Source organism: Brienomyrus brachyistius, chromosome 21 (assembly GCF_023856365.1).
Source record: "Brienomyrus brachyistius isolate T26 chromosome 21, BBRACH_0.4, whole genome shotgun sequence".
NCBI classification, from domain to species: domain Eukaryota; kingdom Metazoa; phylum Chordata; class Actinopteri; order Osteoglossiformes; family Mormyridae; genus Brienomyrus; species Brienomyrus brachyistius.
In genome coordinates this window covers 4,043,754-4,061,069 of record NC_064553.1, presented here as the reverse complement: position 1 = coordinate 4,061,069, position 17,316 = coordinate 4,043,754, and the positions used below count along the sequence as shown (strand labels likewise).

The following is a 17,316-nucleotide window of genomic DNA, read 5'->3' as shown; positions in this document are numbered from 1 at the left end:
CCTTGGGATCTCGGCAAAAGACTAATCCATTCCTGGGCTTTATATGAAGGAGCTGTCAAAAGGGGACGGCTTTGTTACGCTGCTGTGACACGTTCCGTCTCTGAGTGTAGCCTTTGAAGGATGCAGCTTCCCAGATTTGGACACAGCTGACCTGTGTAACCTGCCCAATCCGTTTGGTTCACGTATAGTGTATATGTGTGTCAGTCGCGTCATTGACATCATGTCTGTGTTCCGTACCTGGGCGCGGTTTGCGATCACACTAGGTGCATACTGTGCCCAAATCCGACTAACCGGGTTGTGGCCCAACTCATCAAGCAGACCAGCGCTCTGGTACGGACCGATCGCAGTAGTCAAACGAATTGGAGTTTTGGGAGTCAAACGTGTTCGGGCACAGTACCGATCGATTTTAGTGCGAGTGCACCCTCAGATGGCGCTATTGCTGTCGTACTCAGGGTTTCACCGCGTGCCGGAGGAAAGTACGCCGACACTCATGGTTCTTGTGGTTGTGACTTTCCTCTCTCGCTCAGTGTGCCGCCGCTCTCCGCGTCGCAGCCCTTGAGTCAGAGGTGCGACATGGAGCGATTCAGTAAGTTGATGAGGAGGTGGAAGAAGACAGGCAGCAGACCCAGAGCGAACTTCCGCGGCGTGGTGTGGGGTCTCAGACCCCTGAATGAGGGTCACGCCCCCTGTCGGGGTGGCGTCTGGGTCAGTGGGTCTTGACATGAGGCCCGTGATCAGACGTTCACCTGTTCAAATCCCAGCTTTGGCAATAAAATTTATTTCTCTTTTCTCTGCACATTTGGCATCGCAATCCAAAAGTTAAATATTGCGATTCTTTGATTAGGTTACTGACAACGTTTTTTTTTTTTTGCCAAGTATTTGGTAATCGCATTTCTAAAGTAACCCTACTAGCTCTGGCGCTCACACCCACAGCGAGCCGGCAGGCTGTAGGAGCGACGCCCCCAGGTCGCGCAGGCCGCCACACGGAGGCAGCTCCGTGGGTCAGCTTCGCGCCCCGAAGCCCGGGGTTGGAGGCACACTCCTCCAGCTCACAGATAGCAGCGATCGCAGGGGGTTTTTTGGCATTTCCGTTCCACTCACCGCTGCTCAACGCCCATGAGTCTAACCGCATGAGCTCATCTGCGGTGTCCTAAATGGTCAGGGGTCTGACCTGCAAGAAAGGGAGTGGGCGTGGATTAATGAGTAAACTGTGAATAGACGCAAGAACCAAGTAGCTGAGAAGTATTGTTCTATTTATATGACGATGAATCCGTCCCTTCGTCAGAATTCATTTCTGCCATTGACTATTTCTTTATTTATTTGCTAAACTTAGCATCACAGTGTTGTTTGCAAATTTACCTACTTATATATTTACATAACGATACAGTGACCACACTCACAAATTTGACAGCCGTGGTTCCGGTTATTCACGAGTTGGCCATGAAGATATAAACGTGAATATTTCTGAAGCTCGCAAAAAGATCGCGGGAAGTCGCTGAGCAAAGGCGAAGGAAATAATGAAAATTATTTGAGTCACATAAAATCATATGATATCTAAACATTAGCAATAATATCTTTGGTGTAAGTGGATATTGTATCCTTCATATTAAAAGTCCTGATTTGGGTATGTCGTGTTTCTTTGTCTCGGCTACCAGCCTCATTCGTGTGTTTGCTGTCACTGTGACCACAGAATCTTGCTTTTCTCACAATAACTTTTAAACTTTTCAGTGCCATTAATTTTGCGTTTTTAATAATGGGTCCAAAACGTTGTGCTCCCAGTAGGTACAGCAGTAACTTTGTTCATACAGGGGCATAATTTACATCTTGTATATTAATTAAAAAGTTCTAGATTGGAAATGATAAAGTAGTTTGACGCGCAAAGTGTACAGTACAATACTAGCCGACTGTTATGGGTTGAGATTAGGGGATCTGTGAACTTTCACATTGGCGGTGATCTTCTGCGCTTAACCTCCGAGAATGTGAAGGGGGGTGGGTCACTGTATTTATGAGGACTGAGCCCAGGCTGGCTTTCCCCCTTTTCTCAATCCTTCACTTTTCCTGAATCACCTGTCCAGAGCAGGTTCATGGAAACCTGGAGCCCATCACCAGAAACAGGAAGCCATGGGGCTTCAGGGACCATCGCAAGGCTCTCGCTCATGTACACTATAGGAAATGTATCGATGAATCACCTAACCACAGGTTTTGGGACTGTGGGAGGACACCCACCCCCCCCCCCCAAAAAATGAGTAGAATATATAACCACCACATGTATGGGGGCAGGAAGGAATACCCACAACCCTGGAGGCGTGCAGCCACAGCACCACCCAACACAACTCGGCTCCATCCGGAAACAGGACCGAGTTTAAGGTGCACATGACATCTCAGTCATACGGAGGACAGCGACTGTCGTGCGTGTCCCCCCAAGGGCCAACCACACAGTCATTTAGTCTGTAAAAATCACACGGAAGTTTTATGCATCAGTCTGATTCATGTTTTTCGACTTCATTGAGGTGTCAAGTTGAATGGAGCATCACTTTGTTCTATTTTACTGTATAAATTACTGAATTGGAATTTAGTACTATTAATATCATACAAGTACCATTGCTATCTATTTTCATTCATTAGCAGACAAAAAATTGATAAACAAAAGCCCACAAAAGCATATTTGGTATTTTGCTGTGCTTGTTTACATTTGTTTACATTCATTTATTTAGCATACACTTTTGTTCAAAGCAACATGCCATGAGCTTACTTTATGAAATACGTAAAGTTAAATCTCATCTGGAATAAGCAAAGTAAGTAATTAAAGCAGTCTGAAGTTCTAAGTTGCACATGAAATTCTGAGAAGGTCAGGAAATGACCTGGGTGCTTTCTCTGGAGAAAAACTACACTTAGTGGTAATTTTTCATCTTTCGGTTTTGCAGTTTTATTGAGGGATTCGGTCTGATTGCTGCCAATGGGATCAAGTTTTTTCTGTTTCTGTTTGCAGGATTTTCATTGGGAAGAGGCGTGCCTTTTGTCTTTCGTTCGGTTTGACATTTTCGTTGAGGGGTGCGGCACATCCTATTGGGAGAGGCGTGTATTTTCATCTTTCGTTCGGTGTGGCATTTTCGTTGAGAGGTGCGGCACATCCTATGGGAAGGGGCGTGTCTTTTCATCTTTCGTTCGGTGTGGCATTTTTGTTGAGAGGTGCGGCACATCCTATGGGAAGGGGCGTGTCGTTTCATCTTTCGTTCGTTGTGGCATTTTTGTTGAGAGGTGCGGCACATCCTATGGGAAGGGGCGTGTCTTTTCATCTTTCGTTCGTTGTGGCATTTTTGTTGAGAGGTGCGGCACATCCTATGGGAAGGGGCGTGTCTTTTCATCTTTCGTTCGTTGTGGCATTTTTGTTGAGAGGTGCGGCACATCCTATGGGAAGGGGCGTGTCTTTTCATCTTTCGTTCGCTGTGGCATTTTTGTTGTAAGGTGCGGCGTTTCCGTTGGGAAGAGTGTTTTGAGTGTAACTGTTCTGCTGTGGGGTCTGCTTCTGCATTTCTTGGATATAACTGTATTGCTGTAGAGTTTGGTTCTTCTGTTGTTAGGTGTGCCGGTTCTGCTGTGGGGCCTGATTCTTTTGCTGTTGGATCTGGCTGTTCTTCTGTAGGGTTTGGTTCCATTGTTAGATGTAACTGTTCTGCTATGGGATCTGGATCTTCAGTTGTTGGTTGGAATTTTTCTGATGTGGGGCCTGATTCTTCTGTTGGTGGGTATAACAGTTCTGCTATATGATCTGGTTCTTCTGTTTTTTGGGGTAATTCTTCTGCTGTGGAGCCCGGTTCTTCAGTTGTTTGGTGAAAGTGTACTTCAGTAGACTCTCTGTCTTCTGTTGTTGGGTGTGATTGTTGTGCTGAGGGGTCTGGTTCTTCATTTGTTGAGGACAGTTGCTTTGTTGCCGGGTCTGTTTTTTCTGTCATTGGGTGTGACTGTCCTGTTGTCGAGTTTGGTACGTTTGTAACTGGGTGAGGCTTTTCTGTCGAAGCGTTTTCTTCTGTTCTTGGGTGTAACTGTTCTGTTGTCGAGTTCGGCACGTTTATAGCTGGGTGAGGCTTTTCTGTCGAAGCGTTTTCTCCTGTTGTTGGGTCTGGCTGTTCTACAGTGGGACCCGATTCCTCTGTCGTTGGCTGAGAAGAGAGATGTTTTTCAGCAGATGTCATTGGCTCTGGCTTTTCCTTTGTTGACTGATACATTTCCATCAAGGAGAGGTGCATTATGGTAGTGGGTGCTTCTGTCTGCTCTGTTTGGTTCAGTCTTTCCAGGTATTTCTGTTTGTTTGTTGTGTGCGATGCTTCCATTGAAGAGGGGTCCTTAATGGAAGATGTGTGTGGCATTTCTGTCGATGGTTTTTCTGACGGACGTGGCAGTTTGGTTGCATGGGTATTTTTCGGATGTGGCTTTTTCTTGGCGTCCAGATGCTTCATGGCTTTAACTGCCCACTCATCAGATGGATCTGAGCAGATAGTAATGCCCTTTACAGTAGTAAATCTGTGATGACATAGGAGGGACATTATCAGACATGGTACTACTATGCTATGTCCTGCCTATTTCCTATTCTGAATGAGACAGTAAGGTTTTCACAGTTGTAGCGCAGTATAAAAAAGAATTTTGTTGGTCGACGCAAGGTTCACGTTTATTTCGGATTATCCAGGAGTTAATGGTTGGGCTTGACATGCATAACTAGGTTACTTGTAAAATCTGAAACATTAAAATTACCTTCAAAATTACTTCATAAATCATGAATGCGCAGTGAGAATTTTCCCATTTTATTGCGCCCGAAATTCTTGGGAAACTTGAGAAGAGATGTAATGGTATTGGACGGATTTAAAACTCAATAAAAATAAGTTTCATATATGTAGGATATTGTCTGGATATAAGCAATCCAGACTGAAACTGGGTGAGCCTCCCCTTTAAGGAGCAAGTAGGTATTTTTAATGAGCCGAAATAAATAAGAATGCTCACCGAACTGCCTTCACCGGACACATGTCGGTTTGTTTGTAGTACGTCTTCAGCTTCTCCATGGTGACTCTGGTTTTACTGGTTTTCAAACAACAGCTGACAGTGGGCCCAACTACCGCTGAAACAGAACATCGGGACACATGGTATATTAATAGCACCAGCACCAATATCGTACATGGGACAGCAATCGCATTTAACCCATAATCTCGCATGCAGCTTTAGTAACGTCTTCTGCAAGGAGCAACGTGGAACACAGAACATCACACAGCAGTGAGGTGTAGCTGCCTCTTACGTAGCTAAATATAGACCTATTGAGTGTTTCAGACCTTCAACAACTCTTTCTCTTTTCTTTCATTTTTCCATCACATGTGTTTCGCCAGTGAGTGACTAAAGGTAAAGTACTGATTTTTTTAGCACCAAAAGTATGGCACCTGATGCAGTGGGAAAGCCCCCTTAGTGTCTTCCCTACATTCCTACATCACCTGTGTTTTGCCAGTGAGTTTCACATCTCACTGCACATTTCGCATCTTCCTGCTTCACACCTCACTGCTGTCTGCCTGGCGTCAGTGCAAACACATGCAGCTAATGGCAGAAACTGCATTCGCTTGGGTTTTATCATTGAAAAACGTAGATATTTCTCCACATGAAAGAGGGATGAAAGTTGTAAGGGAGTCTGTGCCCTGGTGGCCCCAGGGCCCGATCTGACAGGAACTCACCTCGGCCTGAAGGAGCCCATAACAGCAGCAGGATCAGCGAGAACCTCAGGATAGAGCTGAGTGGCATCGCTGTGGTTCCTGGCTTTCTGGTACCCGGGTCTCATTTTCTTCATTCGGGTCGATCTTATATGATCTGACTGAGTAGAGCTTATAAGCTGTAAGTCACAGTTGCTCTTTCCACACACCCCCCCCAACCAGTGAACCAATCAGCATTTAGTCAGAGTGGTAATAATAATGATTCTGGTTTACACAGGAAGTACTTTTGGTTCCATGCATATCATCAAGTTAAAATAGCACCTGTTCAGCACCAGAAGTTACATGACCAAGTGCAATTTAACCCTTAACACCATGTGTGTTGCCTTTACTGTCATCGACCTACTTTTACCGTTTATCATTCTCTTCATGTGAAATCTTTGTCTCACTGATAGGCCATCAGAAGTCTTCTAAGAAAACATGTGGTCAAATTCATTGCCGTACGAACGGGGCCCGTCTCACAGACTATGATTATTTTCCCGATAAGAAGCAGATTCACAGTCTGAGATGTTTCACATGTTATTTAATAGAGATAATTACATCGTTGTGTACAATGCAATTTTCCTTTTGAACACCAATATCAGTGATGGAAATACCTAAAAAGGCTCCTATTATATAGGATTGTTTGTAGTCTTTATTGCTTTTCAAAAATACTACACATAACAAAGACACATGTTGTGAGTATTATAGTATATTAATGCTTTCCGGTTTAGTATTTCAGTGATAGGAGAATTAATTGAACTAGAATGTGTTAACATTTAATGTTTCAGTATATATTTATTGTATGTGTGTGGGCGTTATTAGTTATTATTACTAAAGAAGGAGCATTAAATTCAGATTTTAACCAATTTGTAAATAGGTTCTGGTACCTTGGGACAGAATAGTAAAACACATGTTTCCTGGAAGAACTCAAGGGGTCAAAGGTTAAGCTATAAGCATCAGAGCGGGCAGGTACTGCGTCTTGCCTCCTGGGGTAATTGTTTCTGCGTTCGCGTCATTCTTTGCCAACACGGGCAGCTTTGTTGTTGCTGGAGCCGCACTCAGTATCTCACTTTTGGGACCCCTGGTCCCCAGTGGAGCGATTCAGAAAGTTGATCAGGAAGTGGAAAAACACAGGCAGCAGACCCAGAGCGAACTTCCGCGGCGTGGTGTGGGGTCTCAGACACCTGAATGAGGGTCACCCCCCCTGTCGGGGTGGCGTCTGGGTCAGTGGGTTATGACATGAGGCCCGTGATCAGACGTTCACCTGTTCAAATCCCAGCTTTGGCAATAAAATCTTCTTATTCATATTTCTTGTCTCTGCACATTTGGCATCGCAATCCAAAAGTAACGGGAAATCGGATTATGTTTCTTAAATATTGCGATTCTTTGATTAGGTTACTGACAACGTTTTATTTTTTTTGCCAAGTATTTGGTAATCGCATTTCTAAAGTAACCCTTCTAGCTCTGGCGCTCACACCCACAGCGAGCCGGCAGGCTGTAGGAGCGACGCCCCCAGGTCGCGCAGGCCGCCACGCGGAGGCAGCTCCGTGGGTCAGCTTCGCGCCCTGAAGCCCGGGCTTGGAGGCACACTCTTCCAGCTCACAGATAGCAGCGATCGCAGGGGGTTTTTTGGCATTTCCGTTCCACTCACCGCTGCTCAACGCCCATGAGTCTAACCGCACAAGCTCATCTGCGGTGTCCTAAATGGTCAGGGGTCTGACCTGCAAGAAAGGGAGTGGGCGTGGATTAATGAGTAAACTGTGAATAGACGCAAGAACCAAGTAGCTGAGAAGTATTGTTCTATTTGTATGATGATGAATCCGTCCCTTCGTCAGAATTCATTTCTGCCATTGACTATTTCTTTATTTATTTGCTAAACTTAGCATCACAGTGTTGTTTGCAAATTTACCCATTTATGTATTTACATAACGATACAGTGACCACACTCACAAATTTGACAGCCGTGGTTCTGGTTATTCACGAGTTGGCCATGAAGATATAAACGTGAATATTTCTGAAGCTCGCAAAAAGATCGCAGGAAGTCGCTGAGCAAAGGCGAAGGAAATAATGAAAATTATTTGAGTCACATAAAATCATATAATATCTAAACATTAGCAATAATATCTTTGGTGTAAGTGGATATTGTATCCTTCATATTGAAAGTCCTGATTTGGGTATGTCGTGTTTCTTTGTCTCGGCTACCAGCCTCATTCGTGTGTTTGCTGTCACTGTGACCACAGAATCTTGCTTTTCTCACAATAACTTTTAAACTTTTCAGTGCCATTAATTTTGCGTTTTTAATAATGGGTCCAAAACGTTGTGCTCCCAGTAGGTACAGCAGTAACTTTGTTCATACAGGGGCATAATTTACATCTTGTATATTAATTAAAAAGGTCTAGATTGGAAATGAGGGGCGGCATGGTGGTGCAGTGGTTAGCACTGCTGCCTCACACCTCTGGGACCCGGGTTCGAGTCTCCGCCTGGGTCACATGTGTATGGAGTTTGCATGTTCTCCCCATGTTGTCGTGGGGTTTCCTCCGGGAACTCCGGTTTCCCCCCACAGTCCAAAAACATGCTGAGGCTAATTGGCGTCGCTGAATTGCCCATAGGTGTGCATGTGAGAGTGACTGGTGTGTGAGTGTGCCCTGCGATGGGCTGGCCCCCCATCCTGGGTTGTTCCTTGCCTCGTGCCCATTGCTTCCGGGATAGGCTCCGGACCCCCCGCGACCCAATAGGATAAGCGGTTTGGAAAATGGATGGATGGATGGATAGATTGGAAATGATAAAGTAGTTTGACGCGCAAAGTGTACAGTACAATACTAGCTGACTGTTATGGGTTGAGATTAGGGGATCTGTGAACTTTCACATTGGCGGTGATCTTCTGCGCTTAACCTCCGAGAATGTGAAGGGGGGTGGGTCACTGTATTTATGAGGACCGAGCCCAGGCTGGCTTTCCCCCTTTTCTCAATCCTTCACTTTTCCTGAATCACCTGTCCAGAGCAGGTTCATGGAAACCTGGAGCCCATCACCAGAAACACGAAGCCATGGGGCTTCAGGGACCATCGCAAGGCTCTCGCTCATGTACACTATAGGAAATGTATCGATGAATCACCTAACCACAGGTTTTGGGACTGTGGGAGGACACCCCCCCCCCCCCCAAAAAATGAGTAGAATATATAACCACCACATGTATGGGGGCAGGAAGGAATACCCACAGCCCTGGAGGCGTGCAGCCACAGCACCACCCAACACAACTCGGCTCCATCCGGAAACAGGACCGAGTTTAAGGTGCACATGACGTCTCAGTCATACGGAGGACAGCAACTGTCGTGCGCGTCCCCCCAAGGGTCAACCACACAGTCATTTAGTCTGTAAAAATCACATGGAAGTTTTATGCATCAGTCTGATTCATGTTTTTCGACTTCATTGAGGTGTCAAGTTGAATGGAGCATCACTTTTTTCTATTTTACTGTATAAATTACTGAATTAGAATTTAGTACTATTAATATCATACAAGTACCATTGCTATCTATTTTCATTCATTAGCAGACAAAAAATTGATAAACAAAAGCCCACAAAAGCATATTTGGTATTTTGCTGTGCTTGTTTACATTTGTTTACATTCATTTATTTAGCATACACTTTTGTTCAAAGCAACATGCCATGAGCTTACTTTATGAAATACGTAAAGTTAAATCTCATCTGGAATAAGCAAACAAGTAAGTAATTAAAGCATTCTGAAGTTCTAAGTTGCACATGAAATTCTGAGAAGGTCAGGAAATGACCTGGGTGCTTTCTCTGGAGAAAAACTACACTTAGTGGTAATTTTTCATCGTTCGGTTTTGCAGTTTTATTGAGGGATTCGGTCTGATTGCTACCAATGGGATCAAGTCTTTCCTGTTTGCAGGATTTTCATTGGGAAGAGGCGTGTCTTTTGTCTTTCGTTCGGTTCGACATTTTCGTTGAGGGGTGCGGCACATCCTATTGGAAGAGGTGTGTCTTTTCATCTTTCGTTCGGTGTGGCATTTTCGTTGAGAGGTGCGGCACATCCTATGGGAAGGGGCGTGTCTTTTCATCTTTCGTTCGGTGTGGCATTTTTGTTGAGAGGTGCGGCACATCCTATGGGAAGGGGCGTGTCTTTTCATCTTTCGTTCGGTGTGGCATTTTCGTTGAGAGGTGCGGCACATCCTATGGGAAGGGGCGTGTCTTTTCATCTTTCGTTCGTTGTGGCATTTTCGTTGAGAGGTGCGGCACATCCTATGGGAAGGGGCGTGTCTTTTCATCTTTCGTTCGGTGTGGCATTTTTGTTGAGAGGTGCGGCACATCCTATGGGAAGGGGCGTGTCTTTTCATCTTTCGTTCGTTGTGGCATTTTTGTTGAGAGGTGCGGCACATCCTATGGGAAGGGGCGTGTCGTTTCATCTTTCGTTCGGTGTGGCATTTTTGTTGTAAGGTGCGGCGCTTCCGTTGGGAAGAGTGTTTTGAGTGTAACTGTTCTGCTGTGGGGTCTGCTTCTGCAGTTCTTGGATATAACTGTATTGCTGTAGAGTTTGGTTCTTCTGTTGTTAGATGTGCCGGTTCTGCTGTGGGGCCTGATTCTTTTGCTGTTGGATTTGGCTGTTCTTCTGTAGGGTTTGGTTCCATTGTTAGATGTAACTGTTCTGCTATGGGATCTGGATCTTCAGTTGTTGGTTGGAATTTTTCTGATGTGGGGCCTGATTCTTCTGTTGGTGGGTATAACAGTTCTGCTATATGATCTGGTTCTTCTGTTTGTTGGGGTAATTCTTCTGCTGTGGAGTCCGGTTCTTCAGTTGTTTGGTGAAAGTGTACTTCAGTAGACTCTCTGTCTTCTGTTGTTGGGTGTGACTGTTGTGCTGAGGGGTCTGGTTCTTCATTTGTTGAGGACAGTTGCTTTGTTGCCGGGTCTGTTTTTTCTGTCGTTGGGTGTGACTGTCCTGTTGTCGAGTTTGGTACGTTTATAGCTGGGTGAGGCATTTCTGTCGAAGCATTTTCTCCTGTTGTTGGGTCTGGCTGTTCTACTGCTGACCTGATTCCTCTGTCGTTGGCTGAGAAGAGAGATGTTTTTCAGCAGATGTCATTGGCTCCGGCTTTTCCTTTGTTGACTGACACATTTCCATCAAGGAGAGGTGCATTATGGTAGTGGGTGCTTCTGTCTGCTCTGCTTGGTTCAGTCTTTCCAGGTATTTCTGTTTGTTTGTTGTGTGCGATGCTTCCATTGAAGAGGGGTCCTTAATGGAAGATGTGTGTGGCATTTCTGTCGATGGTTTTTCTGACGGACATGGCAGTTTGGTTGCATGGGTATTTTTCGGATGTGGCTTTTCTGTTGACAGGGATGGTTTTTCTGACGGACGTGACAGATTGGTTGCATGGCTATTTTTCGGATGTGGCATTTTCTTGGCGCCCAGATGCTTCATGGCTTTAATTGCCCAGTCATCAGATGGATCTGAGCAGATGGTTATGCCCTTTACAGTAGTAAATCTGTGATGACATAGGAGGGACATTGTCAGACATGGTACTACTATGCTATGTCCTGCCTATTTCCTATTCTGAATGAGACAGTAAGGTTTTCATAGTTGTAGCTCAGTATAAAAAAGCATTTCGTTGGTTGACGCAAGGTTCACGTTTATTTCGGATTATCCAGGAGTTAATGGTTGGGCTTGACATGCATAACTAGGTTACTTGTAAAATCTGAAACATTAAAATTACCTTCAAAATTACTTCATGGATCATGAATGCGTTTTTCCCATTTTATTGCGCCCGAAATTCTTGGGAAACTTGAGAAGAGATGTAATGGTATTGGACGGATTTAAAACTCAATAAAAATACGTTTCATATATGTAGGATATTGGCTGGATATAAGCAATCCAGACTGGAACTGGGTGAGCCTCCCCTTTAAGGAGCAAGTAGATATTTTTAATGAGCCGAAATAAATAAGAATGCTCACTGAACTGCCTTCACCGGACAAAGGTTGGTTTGTTTGAAGTACATCTTCAGCTTCTCCATGGTGACTCTGGTTTTACTGGTTTTCCAACAACAGCTGAGAATGGGCCTAACTACCGCTGAAACAGAACATCGGGACACATAGTATATTAATAGCACCAGCACCAATATCGTACATGGGACAGCAATCGCATTTAACCCATAGTCTCGCATGCAGCTTTAGTAACGTCTTCTGCAAGGAGCAACGTGGAACACAGAACATCACACAGCAGTGAGGTGTAGCTGCCTCTTACGTAGCTAAATATAGACCTATTGAGTGTTTCAGACCTTCAACAACTCTTTCTCTTTTCTTTCATTTTTCCATCACATGTGTTTCGCCAGTGAGTGACTAAAGGTAAAGTACTGATTTTTTTAGCACCAAAAGTATGGCACCTGATGCAGTGGGAAAGCCCCCTTAGTGTCTTCCCTACATTCCTACATCACCTGTCTTTTGCCAGTGAGTTTCACATCTCACTGCACATTTCGCATCTTCCTGCTTCACACCTCACTGCTGTCTGCCTGGCGTCAGTGCAAACACATGCAGCTAATGGCAGAAACTGCATTCGCTTGGGTTTTATCATTGAAAAACGTAGATATTTCTCCACATGAAAGAGGGATGAAAGTTGTAAGGGAGTCTGTGCCCTGGTGGCCCCAGGGCCCGATCTGACAGGAACTCACCTCGGCCTGAAGGAGCCCATAACAGCAGCAGGATCAGCGAGAACCTCAGGATAGAGCTGAGTGGCATCGCTGTGGTTCCTGGCTTTCTGGTACCCGGGTCTCATTTTCTTCATTCGGGTCGATCTTATATGATCTGACTGAGTAGAGCTTATAAGCTGTAAGTCACAGTTGCTCTTTCCACACACCCCCCCCCCCCAACCAGTGAACCAATCAGCATTTAGTCAGAGTGGTAATAATAATGATTCTGGTTTACACAGGAAGTACTTTTGGTTCCATGCATATCATCAAGTTAAAATAGCACCTGTTCAGCACCAGAAGTTACATGACCAAGTACAATTTAACCCTTAACACCATGTGTGTTGCCTTTACTGTTATTGACCTACTTTTACCGTTTATCATTCTCTTCATGTGAAATCTTTGTCTCACTGATAGGCCATCAGAAGTCTTCTAAGAAAACATGTGGTCAAATTCATTGCCGTACGAACGGGGCCCGTCTCACAGACTATGATTATTTTCCCGATAAGAAGCAGATTCACAGTCTGAGATGTTTTGCATGTTATTTAATAGAGACAATTACATCGTTGTGTACAATGTAATTTTCCTTTTGAACACCAATATCAGTGAAGGAAATACCTAAAAAGGCTCCTATTATATAGGATTGTTTGTAATCTTTATTGCTTTTCAAAAAATACTACACACAACAAAGACACATGTTGTGAGTATTATAGTATATTAATGCTTTCCGGTTTAGTATTTCAGTGATAGGAGAATTAATTGAACTAGAATGTGTTAACATTTAATGTTTCAGTATATATTTATTGTATGTGTGTGGGCGTTATTAGTTATTATTACTAAAGAAGGAGCATTAAATTCAGATTTTAACCAGTTTGTAAATAGGTTCTGGTACCTTGGGAGAGAATAGTAAAACACATGTTTCCTGGAAGAACTCAAGGGGTCAAAGGTTAAGCTATAAGCATCAGAGCGGGCAGGTACTGCGTCTTGCCTCCTGGGGTAATTGTTTCTGCGTTCGCGTCATTCTTTGCCAACACGAGCAGCTTTGTTGTTGCTGGAGCCGCACTCAGTATCTCACTTTTGGGACCCCTGGCCCCCAGTGTAGTGACTGTCTGCTGGCAATAGGGGGCCTCAAACATGGGGGCCCCTTGCAAATGCATACAGGCAGGATGAATAGCTCGTACAATGGCTATTATATAGATTTCCCGCTTAGCCAGATAACTTGTCTGTTTTAAGGCACCCTAGATTAAATGGATTTTATCTTTGTTTACTTATATTTAGCCCAGGCTACCTTAAATCCGACAAGTAATCTGGCAAAGCAAGAAAATCTGCTTCGTGATAAGGTACAGGCCTCCGGTTGTGCTTTCCAGGTGCTGATTGACAGAGTAACAGTATAGACTAATAAAGAGCTGAGATTCTCTTTCCTAGTTCCGGGTAATCGCCGCCATGTTTGTAGTCCCCAGTGAGGACTTCAATGAGGGCACAATGTCAGCTTGGGCCAGTTGTGAAATAGGGCGTCTCCAACAAAAATGCTCACGTCTTGCAAACGGAGTATCACTGAAAGATAATTTCAGTGCTAGTTTATTCCGGAGACTCTCCAAAGTCCAACGCTACTCAGTTAGGTAAATCCTAAATATCCCCTGGTAATCACTCTAGTATGATACCTGATCGGAATTTAGTGGAAAAGATAAAGTGCTGATTTTTACCTAAAGTACGGCATCTGATGCAGTGGGAAAGCCCCCTAAGTTTCATTCCCACATCACCTGTGTTTTGCCAGTGAGTTTCACATCTCACTGCACATTTCGCATCTTTCTGCTTCACATCTAACTGCACATTTCGCCTGAAGGAGCCCATAACAGCAGCAGGATCAGCGAGAACCTCAGAACAGAGCAGCTGAGTGACATCGCTGTGTCTCCCGGCTTTCCGGTGCCTGATCCCACTTTCTGCGTACCACCTTATATAATCTCACCGAGCAGAGCTTTACAAAAGCACACAGCTGCAATTCACTCTTCCCACAGTCCCCCGCCCCGGGACAAATCAGCATTTAGCTTTAGTGACAGCATTAATTTATCTGGTTTGCACAGGAAGTAGTGTTCCACTCATACCATGAACTTAAAATAGTATCCGTTCAGCACCAGATGTCACATGACCAAGTACAACTTAATCCTTAATTTAAACCCAATTATGTGTCTAATTATGACAGAGACACTGGGCCTCTACCAGCCAAACAGCTGTAGCCCACATAAATTGGTTCAAGATTACATCCATTGTCCGATGTTTTAGCATATTAGTGGTGGAATCCTCTAATGCTAGACGTTTCCTTGGCTATGCTTGATGCTGTTTCCTTGGCATCTGATGTTTCTGACGTTGGGTGAGGTTTTGTGGACAATAAACATTCAACCATTTCAAAATGAGTCGTCTTCTCCCTCTCTGTTATCTACCTATTATCATTCTCTTCTTGCAACGTCTTTGTGCCACTGATACATCGTCAGAAGTCGTCTTAGAAAACATGCGATCGTGTTCAAAGTCCTGTCAACAGGAGCCGTTTCACAGACTAAGATTATTTTCCTGATAAGAAGCAGATTTGCAAATTGGGAAGTCATTTCACGTTCCATTTAATGGTGTCATTTCATTTAATGTTTCCCATTATGGAGGTAGTTAGATCAATTGTACAATTAAAATTTCTGTTAGAACACCAATGTCAGTGATGGAAATACTTAAGAAGGCCCTCGTTACAGAGTTTTGTTTCCAGAGCTGGGTGATATATCAATAAAATATCCAATCGTGATTATGAACTTTCATTTTGTTATCAGTTTGAATATTGTGAGTGCTGTAATATAGCCTAAGAATTTGTTTTCTTGAATTATCAAGTTATTTAATGCACAATTTTTACGCAAATTCCATCAAAGAATGAGTGACTTCTCTGTGTGATTTATTGTTATACCTGTCACAAGCTCCATAATGATTAGTAAAACAATTTGGTCACAGTCATAAAAGCTGAAAAACAATTGTCATGTTTTGCTGTTTTACACTTGTGAATTTTATAATATTCTGATAAATCTCAGTATTGTTGAAATCTATTAAAATATTTGATATAATTTTTAGGGCCAATTACGGAAGAGGACCCTGATGATTATTATTTTCTTCCTCTTATTTTGAGATCACCACTTATCTTTCTTGTGATCTTGAGATAACAGAAGTTTATCTCGACATCACAAACTTTACTTTCTGTTTTCTTGACGTAGGTGCCTGCCGTTCACTGTGTACGCCACAGCATCAGCACACAGGACCGTGCTATCAAATAAATTCCTCTATTTGAGCTCTATCAGTGGTGTAGGAGAGAGTTTGAGATGGGGGGAGGGGGGGGGCACAACTTAATGATTGTTTCTGTCCATTATTTCTGTGAACTATCTAGTACAGATCTAGTGAGTAGTAGTGGTGGACAGGGTTCTGCTAATCCGCTAATTAGCGAAGATAATTTTTCTGTTAGTGGATTAGCCCTTCTGCCAACTTTGAAAACCATTAGCAGACCAATTAGCTTCTACTAAATTTAGTTCCATTCACTGTAAGCCTACTAACATTTTTCTGCAGGTAAAGTAAGTCAACGTCCAGACTCGTTTGTGAATCCTAAAATCGTACATGTGTATTCCAGTCTGTTGTGAGCTTGTCTGCGACAGTCTGTCTGGCACGCTGTTGATCGACCACGTGTAAACACAAGACGTGATTAGTCGATAATTTCTTGTGTTTAAATTAGTCTGAGCTAAATTTAAGTTAACAAAGATAAAGTCCATTTAAACTGGGGCCCCCTGCAGACTGGGTTCGTATGGCTTTCTCCTCACAGTCAAACTAATTGGTCTGTCAGTGCTTTTGTCCACACATTACATATGTTGGTTTTATTTTTCAGGTACTGGAAAAAACATCCCGTACTCCTCCTACCAATAGCAGTAACACATGACGTATTCTCCGTGATGGGCGACATTATCGTACAAATTACTCGAAGCGGGGGATCGTAATCTCCAAACCTTGAATGCAGTTGCATGGCATGTTCACTCCTCTTGGTCAGAAAAAAATAAACAGGTGTAGCAAAGCCAGACTTAGGAATGTCATTGTTACCTTCTGCTGTCCTCAGTGAAGCTTCTCTGCCGTGCGGCTGACAGTTGGGCTTCCTGCATGCTCTGCCCCCGTCGGCAGCCAACGTGTCAAGCATCAGCTGAGCAGGATGACTGTCTAACAGGGAAGAACTGGGCAAGCACCGGCATCATGCGTCCCCACTTTTCCAGTGCAAGGTCGCGATGAGCCTGGAGCCCATCCTAGAATAGGATTGGACCCCAGGTTATCCCAGCCAACAGATACCTTGGAACACTCAGCAGTGTTTCCCAACCTGGCCCTTAGGGGACCCCAGACATTCCATGTTTTTACTCCTGTCCAGTTCCCGGAATGTGAACTGTCTGGTGGGGAGCTGGGAGGGAGCAAATATGTGGACTGTCCATGGGTCCCCGAGGACCGGGTTGGGAAACACTGCCTTCGACAATTTAAATCAATGTAAAGCTTTAAAAGAACCTTTTGAGGCTTGAGCTTCAAGGAGCAGATAATGGTTAAAGAATCTCCAACGGAAGTGCAGAGTGCCGCCCAAATGCCAGGAGTGACTGTGCAGAAGCGAAGGCAGGTCTGAATGCTGTGGAAAACGTGACGAGTTTGAGCGGGAGTGAAGTTCAGGAGCACGCTCACTGGTGGTCCGCACCTCAGTGCGGGCAGGCAGCGCACATTCTGAGAGGGTAGGGGAATACCCGTTACGCATGGCGTCCCCACATTGGTTGACCCGCTGTGGCTCCTCCCACACAAGCCGAGCATGCCGCGCCATTGGCCGCACTGAGAACATTGGGTCCTTTTGGGTGTCATACCAG

At 44.3% G+C, this 17,316-nt stretch overlaps 1 protein-coding gene and 1 long non-coding RNA gene across 8 annotated transcripts; one reads left to right on the top strand and one right to left on the bottom strand.

Moving 5' to 3' along the window:
- Positions 1–2,481: 2,481 nt before the first annotated feature.
- LOC125717089 (proteoglycan 4-like) lies at positions 2,482–17,074 on the bottom strand. Of its 4 annotated transcripts, XM_048990059.1 has the most exons (5): positions 16,973–17,074; positions 16,526–16,722; positions 12,401–12,537; positions 4,996–5,110; positions 2,482–4,521 (listed from the first exon to the last, which is right to left on the bottom strand). In XM_048990059.1, exons 3-5 carry the CDS (start codon positions 12,465–12,467, stop codon positions 2,892–2,894), a joined length of 1,812 nt encoding a protein of 603 aa, XP_048846016.1. In that variant the 5' UTR covers positions 12,468–12,537; positions 16,526–16,722; positions 16,973–17,074; the 3' UTR covers positions 2,482–2,891. The 4 variants fall into 4 exon arrangements, with proteins under 4 accessions (XP_048846016.1, XP_048846017.1, XP_048846018.1 ...); XM_048990060.1 differs by lacking the exons at positions 12,401–12,537; positions 16,526–16,722; positions 16,973–17,074 and adding an exon at positions 5,709–5,845 and having other exon boundaries at positions 2,482–3,120; positions 3,190–4,521; XM_048990061.1 differs by lacking the exons at positions 12,401–12,537; positions 16,526–16,722; positions 16,973–17,074 and adding an exon at positions 5,709–5,845 and having other exon boundaries at positions 2,482–3,189; positions 3,328–4,521.
- LOC125717091 (uncharacterized) lies at positions 3,040–10,297 on the top strand. Of its 4 annotated transcripts, none has more exons than XR_007384477.1 (4): positions 3,040–3,051; positions 3,121–3,189; positions 3,328–3,465; positions 10,176–10,297. It is a non-coding gene; the product is annotated as an uncharacterized LOC125717091 (long non-coding RNA). The 4 variants fall into 4 exon arrangements; XR_007384476.1 differs by having other exon boundaries at positions 3,259–3,465; XR_007384475.1 differs by lacking the exon at positions 3,040–3,051 and having other exon boundaries at positions 3,109–3,189.
- Positions 17,075–17,316: the final 242 nt, after the last annotated feature.

Excerpts from the sequence above, each read along its gene's own strand:
- LOC125717089 (XM_048990059.1), bottom strand. The coding sequence starts at position 12,467 with ATGCCACTCAGCTCTATCCTGAGGTTCTCGCTGATCCTGCTGCTGTTA. Across the intron at positions 5,111-12,400 it reads ATGGGCTCCTTCAGGCCGAG|CGGTAGTTGGGCCCACTGTC; the intron begins GTGAGTTCCTGT and ends GTTCTGTTTCAG. Across the intron at positions 4,522-4,995 it reads TGTCCGGTGAAGGCAGTTCG|ATTTACTACTGTAAAGGGCA; the intron begins GTGAGCATTCTT and ends ATGTCATCACAG.